Below are 19182 nucleotides of genomic sequence, written 5' to 3'. Positions count from 1 at the left end.
TGATATTCTGACCGTCCCAGGACCCGTTGCGACACTGAAATAAACAGATGACTTCGTTAAACTAATTGGCCAAAACAAAATCACCCAGAAGGCATGAGAAAAGTTTCTAGACTAGCGGCTGAGTCATGGTCTGGTGGTAACTCCTTGCAGCTTAGGTAATTTGGCAAATCTTTATATCCATATGTGAATGTGCAAAGCTAAAAACCTGTCAATTGCTTTGACGGTAAAACTTTAAAATAAAAAAAAAATTAAAAGATGTTGATGTAGAAGCCGAGGATGGCAATCAACAAAGATCGTCATAAAGTTAATAATTTATAAGTTCGATCTAATTAGTAGGTCATCAGATCAAGGTTTTCAGCAAAACTTGAATATTTGCCAAATAAGACAATTCCCTGTTTGTGCTTGTGAATATGCAAGACTAAGGGCTAATCAAAAGCTTGGACCTTAAAAGTTAAGATAAATAAAGGTTGATAAAAAATTAGATTAAAAAGTTAAAAGAAAAGGAGAAAAAGTGGTTACCTGTAGAAGCCCAGGCTGGTGATCAACGCAGACTGTCATAAACTTCAGAATAGCTTCTTTAAGTCGAATATCATCTGTGCCGTAGCTAATTCGCCTCAAAAGAATATCAACTATTGCTTCATCATCACTACCGAAACATGCCAAAAGTGAAAGTCCGGAGTCCTAAGGGATGTGAAAGTATCTTAACTATTTGAAGATCTTTTCTCTACTTAGATAGAGCTATTTAGCAGGCAGAAACATTGGATAAAACCCAGAGGTTTACAAGGGTAAGGTCACCAAGAGGTAAGAGAAACAGCAGCCCCTAACCCCACTGAAAAACGAAAATTCCGATATAAAATATTCACAGTTTTTCATGAAAAATGAGCAATATCCACCTATTTTTGTAGATATTCCCCTCTTCCTTTTCACTAACCAGAGAAAAGGTTGACTAATTACAGTCTAAAAATATAAAACACATATCTTTAGAAAGCATTTCAAAAAATTTAAGTGACTTCCAAAGAATTTAGGCTGGTACTTGTATAATATACGCCCTATCTAATGTTCTTCTAGTATATTTCTCTGACGCTTAATCCTAATGAAAAATACCAAAGTAGTATAGAAATATAATATTTTAAAAACGGGTTTGGGCTATATATTTGGACAATAGGGGGAAGGGGCAAAATATAGCGGGTCTGCATGTCTAAAGTGGTATTTACAATTATTCTACTTATTATGTAGTAAGAATTGTTTTTTAATTTCACACTTGTCCAAATAATTTACCCCCCACCTCCCTAATGTGCAAATATATAGCCCAAATTAAATATTTCCTAATGTGCAAATATATAGCCCAAATTCAATATTCTCCATCTATTCTGTCATTTCTCTGTCTCACGTAAGTTGAAAGAAACTAGCGGAAAGAACGGTTCTATAATGCGTCAATGAACTTGAACGGCAGGAAGTTTATCATACAAGTACCTTTAGGCTTTTTCCTCCGTTCAAAGAATTGTACTTTTAAAATATGTATTTTACATAAATTAGTAAAAACCACCAGTGATGTGGCAAAAAAACAAAACAAAAAATGGCTGTCACAATTTGTGACAAATTGTGAGATTTTGTCACAATCAAATTTGTGACACAATCTTGACACAAATTTGTGACACAGTCTGTCACAAAATGTGAACATATTTCGTACAAAAAAGAAAACAAGCATAGAGCGGAGCATTTTCCTTGTGAGGCATTTACTTCAAACTTAATAAGCCACAAGAACGTCGCTTCGATTTCAGTTCATAACATACAAATGCCGCCAGAAAGGGCCTAAGGGGTAAGGCCCCCGCCCTAAAGGGATACAGAAAGACATTAGAATACATATATAAAAAAAACGAAAAATGCTCCCATTTATATTCTGGTAAAAAAAGCTCCTGGTAGCATTTGCTTCCACTGGGCAAATGTCCCGGCAGCATGTTTGATATACTTGTTCCGGAGAACAAACTAGATGCCAACAAATTAGCGGCTACAATTAAATAATTAAATAAATAATTATATGTCTAGGAAAGTAGGTGCCGATTTTCAGTTTCTGTCGTTTATTAGGATCTCTTATCAAAGCTCTACAAGTACTTCTTAATTAGTTTGGCCGAACAATTGAAGAAAGTTTATAATGGATGAGAAAGAGTAATTGTTTAAGGCATTGAATCCCCTTAATTGCCTGAAAGCTCGTGTTTTTTGCTTTGTTTTTTTACTTTTTTTTATTTTGATTGAAATTTATCTGTTGAAATTGCAACACACCAATGACTATTATAACTGCAGTAATAAAGCACTTGATAGCTCATTCTTTTTTCCCAACTTAATACGCTTTATATTGGTTCAGATAATACAGATAAAGATATAAAAAATTCTTAGATTTAAAAGAGGATTATAACGAGAACAATTTAGTTTCCGCTGTACTTTTATTAAACAATTTTTTAGATTTTAAGTTAAAAAAAAAGAAAATCATTCTTTGATTTTTTTTTCTTCATCAGCGGATACTGATAAAGTACAGAACATACTTAGTCTCAATGTTGAAGATTGATTAGAATTATAGAAAAAATTAATAAAAATATTTAGTGATAAATTGAAGGAACAAAATGCTATTTCCAAGTGTTTCTTCTAGAAAATACCAACTGACTGTTAACATTCTAATGAAAAGAAGCAGTATTATAGGGATACTCACTTTTTGGTAAATGCAGTAGACTGGTAATAAGATACAGTACTTCATTTAAAGTGCCTAAAGCACAATACCCCCTATGTCAAAAAGAAGATGGTGAGCCTGAAGGAAACTTCCTGTTTATTAACCCAACCCTAATTATTTTACAATCAATAAAAAATATCCAGAAAAAAAAAAAAAACGGCCTGCTTCCATAAATTGTCGGATTGAAAGCAAATAAAATGAGGAATTAAACTAAAAACTAAAGTCTGATAGCTTAAGCATGTTTAGAGTTCTGTAGTTCTCTAGACAGCGCAGCACTGTCATTGGAGCTACTAACTTTTAATTTCTAAATAAACCACTTTATAATACCAGATTCATTATCAAGATCCTTGGATAAAAAAATGCATGGAATTTAGATCAATTTATACTCAGTCAACGGCAGTTATTAGGTATATTCAATGGGCTTTGAGAACAGCCTATACCCATTTAATCGTTAAAACATAGTTTGTTCATAATTTTTTTTGGGTGGGGAGGGGGTGTATTTTTTGTAGATTAAAAAAATCAAAATATTAAAAACTAGGTACTTTTCAAAATCAGGTAGAGGGGAAGGAAAAAAGATCTAAAAAGCAGCTCACCCCCTCCTTCCCAATTAGTATGACCTATCTGCATCTGTTAAATCTGTGGCCTGAATCAATGTCATTTATCTAAGGCCAATTGCGCCAGATCACTCCTAATAAGTTCATGTTCACGCGTCAAAATTTCCTTTCTTATCAGTTCCCCCATATTTTAATGCACATGAAAAAGTGCACAGGCTACATTAAAGCACAATTCAAAGTGCACACATTTTAGATAATTCTTATTTCAATGTACTTTTTAATATATACAATCAAAATAATAAGGCCAGGATTTCATCTTACTAACGTTGCTTTTAGATTCGTTTTTGATAACTTTAAATATTTATTTTTGTCGGTTGAGAATTAATATAAACTAATACTAGGAACAAATGAAGATGAAGATTTTGGGCAACGAGAAAATTGATTCAGTGGATTGCTCCACATACCCGGGTAACATTATTAATAAATATGACTCCCCTCTCCCTTTTCCCAGTTAATACGACTATTCTACATCTGTTAAATCTAGAGCCTTAAACAACACCAATTATCTAACGCCAATTGCGCCATATTACTCCTATTAAGCTCATGTTCAAGCGTCAAATTTTCCTTTGTTATCCTTTTAATTATCCTTTAAGTATATCATTAAAAATTATATCCTTTAATATTAATATCCTTTTAATTATCCTTTTCATATTTCCTTTTAATGCACATGAAAAAGTGCACAGGCTACATTAAAGTACAATTCAAAGTGCACACATTCTAGATAATTCTTATTTCAATGTACTTTTTAATATATACCTTCAAAATAATAAGGCCAGGATTTCATCTTACTAACGTTGCTTTTAGATTCGTTTTTGATAACTTTAAATATTTATTTTTGTCGGTTGAGAATTAATATAAACTAATGCTAGGAACAAATGAAGATGAAGATTTTGGGCAACGAGAAAATTGATTCAGTGGATTGCTCCACATACCCGGGTAATATTATTAATAAATATGACTCCCCTCTCCCTTTTCCCAGTTAATACGACTATTCTACATCTGTTAAATCTAGAGCCTTAAACAATACCAATTATCTAACGCCAATTGCGCCATATTACTCCTATTAAGCTCATGTTCAAGCGTCAAATTTTCCTTTCTTATCCTTTTAATTATCCTTTTAGTATATCATTAAAAATGATATCCTTTAACATTAATATCCTTTTAATTATCCTTTTAATATTTCCTTTTAATGCACATGAAAAAGTGCACAGGCTACATTAAAGTACAATTCAAAGTGCACACATTCTAGATAATTCTTATTTCAATGTACTTTTTAATATATACAATCAAAATAATAAGGTCAGGATTTCATCTTACTAACGTTGCTTTTAGATTCGTTTTTGATAACTTTAAATATTTATTTTTGTCGGTTGAGAATTAATATAAACTAATACTAGGAACAAATGAAGATGAAGATTTTGGGCAACGAGAAAATTGATTCAGTGGATTGCTCCACATACCCGGGTAATATTATTAATAAATATGACTCCCCTCTCCCTTTTCCCAGTTAATACGACTATTCTACATCTGTTAAATCTAGAGCCTTAAACAATACCAATTATCTAACGCCAATTGCGCCATATTACTCCTAATAAGCTCATGTTCAAGCGTCAAATTTTCCTTTCTTATCCTTTTAATTATCCTTTTAGTATATCATTAAAAATGATATCCTTTAACATTAATATCCTTTTAATATTTCCTTTTAATGCACATGAAAAGTGCACAGGCTACATTAAAGTACAATTCAAAGTGCACACATTCTAGATAATTCTTATTTCAATGTACTTTTTAATATATACCTTCAAAATAATAAGGCCAGGATTTCATCTTACTAACGTCGCTTTTAAATTCGTTTTTGATAACTTTAAATATTTATTTTTATCGGTTGAGAATTATTATAAACTAAGACTAGGAATAAATGAAGATGAAGATTTTGGGTAACGAAAAAATTGATTCAGTGGATTACTTTACATACCCGGGTAGTATTATTAATAAATATGGTGAATGCAGTGAAGATATAGAAGAACAATAGCGAAAGACCAGGGCATTATTTTTCACAGTTGAAGTAAGATTGTAAAAATAAGAAGATAAGTCTGCGAGCCAAGATTAGAATATTGGGAGCTAGTGATGACAGTGGTCAAGCATTTTTCTGAAACGTTGACTTCGAAAGGCAGACGAAGATCTGTTAAATAATTTCCAGAGGAGTTTTCCAGAATTTCCAGAGGTAATTTTTTGTACCCATTTTAACTGAACGTTTGTCAAACGATAAGCGGTACGAAAAATTCGGTTCAATTCCACTTTTTATTGATGTAAAGAAAGAAAGGTTGAGATAGCTAGGGCACGTTTTACAGAAGAAGGACGACGGATTATCAAGAATTATGCATTTTGGACACTCATTTGATGAATACTGAAAAGCAGATTGTCCCTAAGTGAGATGGGAAGAGATCAATAGGGACAGAAAATAGAAACTTCAAGGTAGCGGATGGATATGGAGAGGGAATAATTTAGGGTGAAGGAAAAGCGTCCCTAGTTATGTTGGCTCCATGTAAGCTGATGCTGCAGTGAGTTATTGCTAGTAGTTGTATTTTCAACATTTATTTTTATACGGTATGTTCTAATAAAAATATTTTGTCATCTGGCAATACTTACTCACAGCCATTCAGAGTTCAAAACCAAAAGTATACATAATATATGGACCAAATATGAAATAATTAAATATAAGATAAATATATAAGGTATAAAGTATATAAAATTTATAAAACATAAAGTAAATATAAATATTAACTCATACCCATTTAGAGTTTAAAACTGATGAAAGAAATGTTTCCTGAAATAAAAAGGGAAAGCAGTCCTCAAATAACAAGGGAAAAATTACTCCTTCTCGTCCAGTTTTTTTTTCACATTAAATTCTCCAAAAATGAAAAAAAAGTCAAGTTAGATAGCAACGAGAGTAAACAATGAGAACAATCTGCATTACTCTGCAATTCTGAGTCAACCTAAGCATAATTTTCGGCCCCTACCTGCGAAAGCGCATGCTTAAAAAAATTGAAACTAAAAAATTAGAATTCCTACCAGTGCCATAAATGTAAGCAGTTGGACAGCACAAATGGGTATAGTTGCTGCTTGTCGATTGAAGAGGTAGTGTGCAACAGTGAGAGCCAGATGAGGTTGCGAGTGACCACTAGGCTGCGCACGTAGAAGTCTTTCGGCAAGAGTCATATCTTTTATTTCATTTTCAAGCTGAAAAATTTGAAATTATTTGTTTCACAATTATTCGGAAAATTAAAAACTCAAAACAGAAATTCTCCGCCCACCATAGGACCTTTTTTGGTGGCCTATGCGAACGGCCACTACAGGACTTTACGATGGCTTTTCATAAAACTTTTGTTTCTAAACTTCTGAAGTTCTTTTCTTCTTTTGTGTAGCATCTGTAATTCAGGAAATGAAAGACACAAAGAGTAATTTAAGAGGTTAAAAATACCGAGGGAGAGAGAGAGAGAGCGGGGGGGGGGAGAGAAAGGGAGAGTGAGTGAGAGATAGAGAGCAAATTTACAACATAAAACATGGCCTAATGAAAAAAAGAATAGAAAGCCTACTGAAACAAACAACGAATACGCTCACAATTAATAGCTGAGGAAGAAAAAATGAAACTTTTGATTGATGTTCATTGCAAATATTTTATGAATTAAAAGATGACCAGACTGAAAACTTTATTAATGATGTATCGATAAGGCTCTAACAAAACCCCTAATTCTCAACCAAAAGATTCTTAAGACAATATTTTATCTTACATCATAAATGTTAAAGATTTCATTGTTTAAAAAATTAAACAGCACTTACATGTAACTCGGTACGAACTTGGAAAAGTCGATTGAGCAACGCCAAACCTTTCCCAACATGAGACATGAGCTTCGATCCTGGACCATTGCCAAAGCTTGTATCAGATTCGAAAGCGCTTTGAATGACTTTGTCACCTGAGAGAAAGCATAAATAATTAACCTATAGGCATAAATAAACTAGTGAAAAAAAAACAACAAAAAACAACAGAGTAATATCCTTCGTCGTTATGCTTATTTTCATTTTTCATTCCAGTTCCCAATTGAGTCGTTTGTGTTGAATAGACGCAGCAGACTACCTCGATATCAGCATGACTGATTTGATCAGAATGTAACGGACTGAACTGATCACATTGTTCTTCTTCTTGTTCTTGCAGCAGAACCAGGCATTTTTTTTTTTCGGACTTTGTTTCACCGTAAGCTACACAGAATGACGATAAGCTGATCATATTGCTACAAAATGATATATCTAATTTTTGATTTCAATCAGGCCATGAAAAATATGACATCATGAAAATAAAAAGATATATCATCAACCTTCACACCTCGATCATTGTAAAAATGTTGTTTCTGTTAGAAGTGTTTTAAATTACTTTATCTAAAAAAATAAATAATAATAATTAAGCTATAGCCATAATCAAGCTAATAGTTAAGTTTAAAAATATTAATGACCTTTACAAAAAAACTGTAATTCCACTTTTTTCGTTGTTCCCGTGTTCCCAGTTTTTGTGTTCATGTTTAACAGATGCAATGGACTGATTTGACACAATTACCGTTCACTGAATTCAATATGCGCAAAATCTTTGTGCAAAAAACTACAGTTTTTAACATTTAAAAAAAGTTTTTAACTTATTAACAATTTTAGTTCCCATCGTGATACAATGGCAAGAAGTGAAAGGTTATAATCTCTCATCTGAACCAATTGAAGGAAAAGTATAGAACAATAAAACAAGACAAAACAAAACGTATATTATCTTCACTGATGGTTTATTTTTCGCCAGTGTAATTTTTTTATACTTGTAACAGCCAATCAGTAGCTCTTAATTGGTTTTCATTTTTACAAAAAAACATGGCTCTAACAATGCTTCCTCTATATCTGTAATTTTAGACGTTTCCCTGAATTTCTGCTAGTGAAAACCGGGTTCACTAAATCTCTCAAAAACAACAATGGCAAATAACGTACTTTAACACGAAATACAAAACGTTAGGTTCCTTTAACCTGAATTTTTAGGAGATTTCGGAGAGTCCCAATTTTCTCAGGTAAGCCACGGAAGATTCGGAAAAAGTGGAAGACATGGATAAAATACAAGGTTGTTCCAAACTTTATTTCGTTGACCAAACCCACCATGGATGTAAACGCCTTAACAAGGAAAGTTCATAGAATACTGATATCCAAAGCGTCATGCTAGTAAAGAAGGTGTCGATCATTCGTATTTACTAATTGCTTTCTCAGTTCAAATTGTTCTACGCAATTACTTGCGCAATTTCCAAACAAAACAAATAATTTACCGAAAACAAGATACACTGTCATAGGGATGGCGCGAACATGATATCTTCTATAAAAAATAAATAAATCAATAAATAAAAAAATAAAAATAAAAGTTCAAACATGGTCAACATAAGAAAAATTTGTCAAGGAGTGCAAAGGTATCAAAACGAACAAGTTGTTGATTATTAAAAAGCCAACAATGGCCCAAACATGGTACAGTCAAAGAAAAAAACTAAAATACTTCGGATATGGTCAATGCAAGAAAATTTGTGAAATACACAATCTATAAATTATAAAAATCGCAAAAAATCACCAAAGCATGGTAAAATAAAAACTAAAAATACCATAATAACAAAAATATAGTCAACACACACAGATTGTCAAGGGGTACGAAAGCTATAAAATTTGGTTAATTTACTAGATTAAATCTGGTAAACTTGGTATTATGGTAAAAAATTTGGTAAATTTTGTTGATGGCCATTAAATTATAAATTTTTTAGGCAACAGTGTTCACTAAGCCCAACCTCTCCCTCTCCGTGTTGCTTATAATTCATACTCGATATGAGCATTATCAAGAAGGTACAATTGGGCCGTAAATGGTCCAAATTAGAGGTCCTAGTACAATGTGGTATTTTTGGAAATTTGTTAGTAAAATACCAATGTTCCTGTATATTTTGGTTTTACTTGCTCCTTTCTTACTCGATTATCTGTTCAAATTTTATTTTATAGAAATTTTTACGGCAAATTTTTTATTCTACTCTTCAGATAGTACAAATTAACACCTTATGGTACGATTTTAGTCAAACAACTGGTATTGTTTGATTCAAAGAGTTGACAACGCTATTGGGTAGTCTTATTTTATTTATATTCCTCTTTTTTTGTGCTCCTAACACACATACGCTGGTTTTTATTGCACTTATATCTCAGTATCCTTTTCCTTTAAAAGTTAAGGGTTAAAGATGCTATCAGTAACAGCTGGTATTTTCTCTTCTAGAGTTAGGGACTCCCAATGAAGGACGTTTGGCCTGGTATTCTCCACCAGGTTAAAACTTCAACTCGGTTATGCCTGCCTTAACTCTTCCCTCGCTCTAGTAGTGTGATATGTCACATCCCTTAGCTTTAATAATCTATACAAAACATATAAAAGCAATGGTAAAACAGCCAAAGTGAAATAAAAGGCCAAATTAATGGCCAACTAAAGTAATAACAAACTGGCTGCCGATACCCACTGCTAGAAATAAAAAAAAGATATCACTTTCAAGGGACTTTGTTCAGTAACATAGTTTTTTATTGGACGAGAGCCATGATTATTTTTACGGGCTAGGAGCTTTTGGGGCTTTTTTGGGCTATGTCCATTTTTATTAAGCCTTTGTTTTAGAATTTTGATTTTGTAGGTGAACAATGCCAAAAAGGAAAAGGAACCAATTTCCTTAAACAATTTTTTCATGTAGGATTCAAACCTTCTAATAGGTCAGGCTGAGAGTTATTTGTTGGAAGAAGGAAAGTCCTTTTGCATTAAATTTTTTTTTATCATTTTGAATTTATAGATTTATGCATGGACATGACCAATATTGAAAGAGAAAACGTTTGCCTAAGGCCTATACACAATGAGGGTTTACTAATACCAAGAATTAGCTAGCGCTACCTTACCGAATCAAAATTGCTAATATAACTTATCAGCCAATTAGAAAATTCCACAAAAAATCTGATTGAATGGAATTAGTGCTAAATCTAGGTACTAGTAAAATCTTTGTGAAAGGTTCTTTAAGCAATTTTTTCTACAAAGAGTCAAGGCTTCTAATAGCCCAGAAAATTAGCAAAATACTTGGAATCGGGATCTTTTATATTGAGGGATTAGAGAAACATAATTAAAAGAAATAGAATAGCAGGTTAGGGTTATAAAAGAATCATAAGTATTAGGAAGTTAAGCGAATGTTAAGCGGGCCTAGATGAACTTTCTTTGCAACTAATACGAAAAGTACAACCAGCAATCATTGAGCCTCTTACGGTCCTTATAAACAGAAACCTTGAAGAAGGTATTTTCCCTACTAAACTAAAAGAATCCAAATTAATTCCACTTTTTAAAGGAGGAGACCCAACAGTAATTGATAATTATCGACCAATCAGCTTACTTCCAATTTTTTCGAAAATATATGAAAAGCTTGCTGCAAAAAGACTATATGAATATTTTGAAGCTAATAAAATTCTTTCTGATAAACAATATGGATTTCGGAAAAAAAAATCACTGAACTCGCAATTACGGATCTTATAATGAATATAAAAGCGGCGCAAGATGATGGTTTATATTCTCCGGCGATTTTTCTAGATTTAACAAAAGCTTTTGATTGCGTTGATTTTGACATCCTTCTTGAAACATTAGAAGGATATGGGATAAAGTCGACGGTTCTTGAATGGATTCGGTCATATTTAACAAATAGACGTTGTAAAGTACTTGCTAATGGTATCTTATCAGATTCATTCGAAGTAACTTGTGGGGTGCCCCAGGGATCAGTTCTTGGACCATTACTTTTTTTAATTTATGTGAATGAACTTTCGGCTGATATCCCCTTTGTATATATAATAAATTTTGCGGACGACACAGTACTATTTTTAACACATAAAAACCGTGAGCAACTAATTAGAAACGCTGAAGTTTGCCTCCAGGCAGCAACTGAATTCTTTGAAGAGCGGTTGCTTTCCCTTAATACAAAAAAGACGAAGTAAATCATTTCTAAACATGGAAATGACCCAGTTTACACAGCAAGATAAATACGGCAGACCACGAAGAAGTTGAACGAGTTGAGCACATTAAATATTTAGGTATAATAATTGACGAAAAGCTGGATTGGGCAATCCACGATAAATTTCTTTATATGAAGCTGTCAAGAGCTGTTGGTATTCTCCATAGACAGAAATTTATTTTTCCCCATAAAATATTACTGATCCTATATTTTAGCCTATTCCACTCATATCTTTCATATGGAATAAGCATTTGGGCTTCAAATTATAATTCAGAATGGAAGCAAGTTCAAATTCTTCAGAATAAAGCTATACGTGCAATTTGCAAGCTTGAGCCTCGTCAGAGTGTGAAGGCGTTTTTAATAAGACTTAAGATATTAAATGTGGCTCGACTTCGAGAAAAAAAGATTGCCGAAATTTTATATAAAGTAAGCACAAATACCACACCTGAGTCGTTTATATCAGCTTTTCGAAGGAATGATGTAATTCACCAACATGATACTCGGCATGCATCGCAACTAGTTACAGAAACGAGACATCTGGTTTTTCAATCAAATTTACCGGACCGAAAATATGGAATAGCCAAATACAGTGAGAAATGCTATTAGCCTGCCAGAGTTCAAAAGTAAGATTAAAAGATTCTTAATGGAAAATATTGAATTAGATCCTAATTTCTTTTACCGATAGTTCTCTATGTTTTGTTTTATTAATTTACGTTCGTTTTCTTTTCTTTTCCCTTCTTCTTCTTTTCTTTTCTTACCTTCTATTTCTTTTCTTGATGATTGAATGAATACTGTCACCCGTTACGGGCAGTGCTCTCTTAGGGTGTAGTTAGTTTACAGTGTGTGATTTGTTTTTTTATGTTAATAAACGAATTGAATTGAATTGAATATCCCTGGCCATTTTTAGCAATTATAACGGGTATATGACAAACCTACATGGAAGTATAAGACCTTTGAACGTTAGATGAAAAATATACTTTAGGGGCTAATACTTCAACATTCCGAACATCCTAAAACCCAGAGATATAAAAAAAATTATTACAGTAACTATTTATTAATTGAATTTCATTCAGATTTTCATTTGAATTTGTTTAAATTGTATTTAGCAATTCATTAGTCTAGCTGTAACTACCATGTTTCTTTTATTCTTACAATTTTAACGTACAAGAGAATTTTTATAATAATGCACCAAGTATGTAAGGCGGGAGGGAGTATTTTTTACTCTTCCCCGCCGTAAGTTAATAAGTTTTAATAGTCAAAAGGGATCGGAGGGTGATCCCCCCCTCCTATGCCAATCATCTCTCCAAACATGTCCAATCAAAAGTTTGAAGTAGTTATTTCCTTCAACGTGTTTGAAAGGTCCAGAAATTGTGTCTTTTAGGATAAACCCCTCCACACAGCCCTCAGGGTGAGGGTTGTAAGTTATAGCCTGGGGTAAAATAAGGTTTTTTATAAAAAGGATGGTCATAATAAAATTCTAAAGGGGCTGATTGGATTGGTGATCAGAAGTTTTATTTCTAATTTTAAGATTAGAAGTGATCGGAGGGCAAAATACCCTACGGATGAAAAAATACCCGGGCAAATTTAAGTGTATTTTTATTAAATTTACATACTTAAAGAAGTTGATTTGCAACAGTTTTATAGAACTATCAATCTTGGTCAGTAAAAATGGTAAGCCAGTCGCTGAAAAAGATTACCCCCCCCAACTGACCCCCCTCCAAACTTTGGCTAACAAAATTTTGATTCTTTATATTAATTTCATATCATAATGCTCGTGGACCATGAAGAGAGCGAAGGATTTATTGAAAAAAATATAAACAAAAAATTTATTGCTACTTCCCCTAAAAAGCAAAGCTTGTCCTTGGGGGAAGAAGAGACAAAATCCTTAAAACAAAAAAGAACACTTGGCCACCGACACCACTAATACCACTACACTAGACAATGAATACAAAAGAGTATCATATATTATACTTTTCCTCCGGCAACATCATATCAACAATTCCCCCCCCCCCCAATAAATAAATCAATCCATCAAAACTTATATTTAGCAAAAAGCAGTTCCTTAATGTTTTTTTTCTAAATATACTGGGGTCTCCAATAATCTTAATATCATTAGTTAAACTTTTCTATTCATGTGCGCCTCTATAAAAAACTGAAAAACATGAACGGGAAGAAATACCTCTAGGTACATAGAAGTCAACACTGCCCCTTATATCGTGAGAATGAACAGTAGACCTAATGGATAATAAATCACCAAAACTACGAGGCTGAATATCCAGCTGCAGTCCAAAAATAAACCACAATACGTAGATTTCAGAAAGGCCTTCAGCCGGCCAAATTTTCAAAGTTGGGTTAATTTCTCGAACAGACTTACGTGGAGATATGCCGGCTAAAATCCCTATTGCATGATTTTTTAGATTTCTTATTGGTTTCAAAATAGAAGAAAAAGTAGAGAGCCAAATACTCAAACAATAAAGTATATACGGGAGTATTAAAGCAATATAAAGATGGCAAAGGACAGATTTAGGAAAACAATGTTGGAGTTTCTTGATTATACCTAGATTTCTTGCCAGAATTTTTCTAGTTAAAGATACATGTTGCTTAAGAGATAGAGTTTTATCTATTACAATCCCAAGGTATTTCAAATATGCAGTCCGTTTTATAGCACCATTGGACATATCTAATTCCTTGATCCCTGGGTAAAAGTCCGGTGATCGCGAGAAAATAATAAAGTTAGACTCAGGCATGTTAATCTTTAGTTTATTTACCATCAGCCATGATACAATTCTGTAAACTGATTCCTTCATGGAAATCTGCAGCAGTTCCACTGTCTCAGCTGTGCTCATGGCTGTTGTGTCATCAGCAAAAAGTGAAACTGTTTCATTAGTCAGGTTTACAGTTAGTTCATTTATTCTGTAGCAAAATTTATTTAAAGAATTTGGTAGATCATCAATAAATACCAAGCATAGTACAGGACCACAAACAGATCCTTGCGGAACACCTCTTTCAATACGCTTTTTTCCTGAAGAAGAATCATTTAGTTGGACATAGTGATAACGATTAAATAAAAAACTTCTTAAAAAATTTGAAGATTTTCCCCTCAAACCATACACCTCACACTTCTTAAGTAGAAGTTCATGATCCAGAGTGTCGAAAGCTTCCACTAGATCTAAAAATACAGCACCTTCTTTAAAACCCTTATCTAATATATTCATTAATAATAGCTGCCAAATAAATCATCGCCTGTTCTGTTGTCCTTTTTCTATGGAATCCAAATTGTGTCTCTACCAGTAACTTATGATCCTCCAAAAAACTCATCATTCTAATACTAAAAAACTTCTCTAAAATACGGGAAATGATGGGTAAAACAGATACCGGTCTATAGTTTCGTGTGTCATTTTGAATACCACTTTTATGAATTGGGGTTACACGGGCAGCTTTAAAACAATCTGGAAATTCTCCTTGACGAAAACAGTCATTAATTAATCCACATAAAGCTTTTACAAGAAAATACATTTAAGCCTTTTTTTTGCAATGTGATCGCTACCAGATGAATTACTAAGCAAAAAAATAAAATATTTTTTTTATTTTCATCAATTGTTACAAGTCTAAGGTGAAGAGATACATCAACCGAGTCCCTGAGTAAGGACTCGAACGTAGGATCACCACCATCAGGTACAACTGACAGAGCTAGATTCGGGCCAATATTCGAAAAAAAAAACTCTGAATTTATTATATATTTCACTTTCAAACTTCCAAAGTCTCTCCCATTGTACTAATTAATTCATCAGGCATACTAATTATTTTTAAACCGATCACTTCTTTTATTAGTCCTTTTACCTCTTTAAACTTTTTCTAAAAATATTTCATTTTTTATTTTTTTTATATTGTATACAACCTATTTCGATAAATTTTGTGTTATTGCTTATTTTCTTGCGTCGGGTTAATTATATGAGCTCTAAACAATTTATCTCTTACATTTATTTGCCTCAAAATCCCAGGACTAATTTAAGGTTTTTTACTTAAGTGTTTTCTATTGAAAGGTTTCAATGTGACTACTTGACTTATCAAACTCAGGAAACTTTTCATAAAATAAGACAAATCACGAATTTGCATCCTAAACTTTGCCTAGAACCTTATACCAATCCACCTTTTCTATGGTATTTTTAAGTTCTACCATTGCATTTTGGTTCATCCCTGGAACCCTTGATTTTTTGCCTTTAACGTCCTTTGGTGCAGTTCTAAAGCTAGCTGAAACTTCAAAATGGTCGGATAAATCGTTGAAAAGGGCCCCGGGAAGACTCAAGGCACACTAGAAAGGATAATGACGAAGACCACACTGCCTTTCCACAATACAAATACAGAAGAGAGAATAATGAGGACTTTTTTCCCAAGACAGTGAATGACTTTTTGTTAAGAAATGATGCCAAGGCTATTTTAAAAAAACGGATTTTTAACCAAGAACTACTATTGTAAGTGTTTTTTGTGTTATTTTTTATTATTTTCTCTGCTGATGACGGCCCTTAGATATAGGGCCGAAATATTCAAAAAGGTTTTGTTCATTCACTGTCTTGGGAAAAAAAGTCCTCATTATTCTCTCTTCTTTATTTGTACTAGAAAGGATATTATCCAGACGCTTATTTGATGCTCTATAATTCTTGAAGGGATATTTATACAAGGGTGAAACCCATTAGAGACACTATTAATGAATTCATTAATAGATGAAATGATAATAATAATATCAGTAATAATAATATATAATATTAATAGAATAATAAATAATACAATATAACAGTATAAATAATTAACAAAATATATAATATACTATAATAAGATAAATAATAATAAAAAAATAATATAAATAATGTTAATAAATTATTCATAAATTCAGTGCTAGCAGATGACTGATCTATAAGGTCAACATTAAAGTCCCCCATAATAAAACATGGCATAGAGAAATCGGGAGTTTCATTAATTGTTCTTCAAAAAGGTTCACAATGCCAAGGAGCAGGCTCTCTGGAGGCCTATATACTACAACAATACAAAATTTAAAATTCTCTCTAGTAACATGCAGAACAAAACACTCGCAAACTTTCTCTATATATACTGTAAGATCTTCTCTTATTGATGCCTTATACTCAGCCTAAATTTAAGCTGCTAGGCCTCCGTGTTGGTAATATTCTCGATTCCTTACGTATAAATTGTTACCAGGGATATCTAGTAATTGCAATTTATTATTTTTAATCACGTTTCAGTTAAAGCAATCACCTGAAAGACATTAGTATTTATTAGTTCTGATAAAAAATTGTGCGCAGAATTTAGCCCCTGACAGTTCAAATGAAAAATGTTAAGGTCAAAGCGGTCCTTATCACAATACAAGGGTGGTGTTTCCTGCTTAAAATATATCTTGACGGTTCATTTTTGAAAATCTCAGTAGCATTAGTATCTAAATTTTTATTTATCATTTCATTAAATGAATCAACTAATCAACCTTTCGACCATCAAGTTGCATGACATTACTGTTCCTCGAAGGTAAAATAACATCTCTAACCATTAAAGTACAAAAAATCTTTAGAGCAATCATATTAAAATCTGCATTAAATTTGGAAAAAAAGTACGATTCATAAAAAAAACTATTCACAGAATTGTGAATTTCTGTACCATCTTAATAAATGCATACATCTGTATTTACATGTATACATGTATACATCTGTATACATATGTATCTGTGTTATATCTAGTCTGCTAGCACTGAATTTATAAATAGAAGTCTATCTAATGGGTTTCACCTTTGTATAAATATCCCTACAAGAATTATAGAACATCAGCTAAGATGAAACCCATATAACATTTATGTACCATATACCTTCATAGCATGTGATGGTATAGAGTGGTGGTGGCGAAAAAAATCATTATCAGCTAGAGGTATTTCTAGACTAGATAAATACAAAAAAAAAATAACAAAATATATTCCATCAAAGCGGACTTACAATTTAAAATATATATATTTCAATGAAAGCTTCATAACACAAAACAAAACCATTCAAAAAGACATCAGCCCGCTTCCACCCACTCAAAGAATTTTCTCGTTAAAAATTTTTTTAAATTGTTTACTCACAAACAAAAAGCAACATTAACCCAGACATTTCAAATTCATCTTTATCAACTTTTCTGTATCAATTTGATTAAACCAAGCGAAAAAGAGAAGATAATTAGTCAATAAGTAAACTAAATACATTCAATAAAACACTCATTTTTTAGCACCTCTGGAAGCTATGGAGGGGGGAGGCTTATATACTAGTTCCTCAATCCATTCGTCGCACGTAAACCTTATTTACATACCACCCAGACGTTCAAACTGAGGATATGGTGGAACTGTGCTTGATACCCATGATATCCATCGATTTAAGACACAATTATTTTTCATATTATTTTTTTTTCTTGCCTCTCTCATAGATAGTGGGGCATCATCACCCCATTTTTAAGTATTACAATCTTGTTTCCACGGTTTTTTACATTAACCTTAAAATACATCTTAAATTTTTTTTAGTGAAAAATGATGCATCACTGGTAAACTTAGTCCATCCGTACATATCTAGGTAAACATACGTCTAGCTTGACCTTCATCCTCACAGACTGCATTCCATGCAACCACATTATTTTTATTAGGCTGATACTCTCCAGCCATTAGCTTATCAGACATTACATAAAAAAAACTAGTTTTTCTAACCGAAAGTAGGGAGCGACATTAAAACTTAAAACGAACAGAAATTACTCCGTATATGAAATGGGTTGTCCCCTCCGCAATCCTTCGCTCTTTATGCTAAAGCTTTTAATTGTTTTAAAAAGAAGAATTGTGGTAAAGAGTCAAACTTTAGCGTAAAGAGCGAAGGATTGCGGAGGGGACAACCCATTTCATATACGGAGTAATTTCTGTTCTTTTTAAGTTTTAATGTCGCTCCTTACTTTCGGTTAGAAAAACTAGTTTTTTTTTATGTAATTTCTGAACGTTTTTGAATTAATGCATGTTTGATTTTGGCTCTCCACACATAAATTATTAAAATGAAATTTACATTTTAATTCCTTTTTTGGCTAAATGGCTTTCCCTTAGTTCTGATCAGACGATTTTGAGAAATATGGGATAGGGAAGGAGGCCTAGTTGCCATGCAATTTTTCGGTTACACAAAAAGGCAACTATAAATTTTAATTTTTAACATGTTTTTTTATTAGTAAAAAATATACGTAACTTAAGAATTAACTTACGTAACAAACTTTTATATTCTTAAATTTTTATTATGTATATGAGGGGGTTTGTACCATTGTTAATACCTCGTTCTTTACACTAAATCATAAGTTTTGTGCCAATTCTTTAAGAATGACCCCTGAATCAGAAAGGCCGTAGAATAAATAGTTGAAATTACTAAAAATACTATAGGATAAAGAGCGCGGTATTTATCTCCTCCTAAATACCTCGCTCTTTATGCTAAAGTATTTTTAGAACCCCTCATATGCGTAATAATCTCTGTTCGTTTTAAGTTTCAATGGTACTCCTTACTTTCAATTGAAAGAATGTTTCCATGTTTATTTTTTCATTGTTTTTTTTTATAGTAATTTTAGAAAATCCTGCGCCCTTTTCATTGAATTTCTGTTCCCCCATGACATATTTCTCCAAGGAAAGATCCTCCCACATAGCCCCCTCCCCTCAACCCCACCCCCAAAACAAAAAAAATCCCCTGAAAACGACTGTACACTTCCCAATAACCATTATTATATGTAAACA

The 19182-nt window shown here is 32.6% G+C and overlaps 1 protein-coding gene across 1 annotated transcript in view; it reads right to left on the bottom strand.

Moving 5' to 3' along the window:
• LOC136041826 (nucleoporin NUP188-like) overlaps window positions 1-19182 on the bottom strand; it is a gene marked incomplete in the record, with an annotated part of 179580 nt that overhangs the window by 83041 nt on the left and 77357 nt on the right. Inside the window, 3 exon segments of the mRNA XM_065726603.1 lie at window positions 520-681; window positions 6409-6576; window positions 7177-7310. Coding sequence (XP_065582675.1) covers window positions 520-681; window positions 6409-6576; window positions 7177-7310 — 464 coding nt within the window.

The sequence above is a fragment of the Artemia franciscana genome, unplaced genomic scaffold (genome assembly GCF_032884065.1).
Source record: "Artemia franciscana unplaced genomic scaffold, ASM3288406v1 PGA_scaffold_39, whole genome shotgun sequence".
NCBI classification, from domain to species: domain Eukaryota; kingdom Metazoa; phylum Arthropoda; class Branchiopoda; order Anostraca; family Artemiidae; genus Artemia; species Artemia franciscana.
Note: the sequence above shows the minus strand (reverse complement) of the source record. Positions and strands in the feature narration are given on the sequence as shown.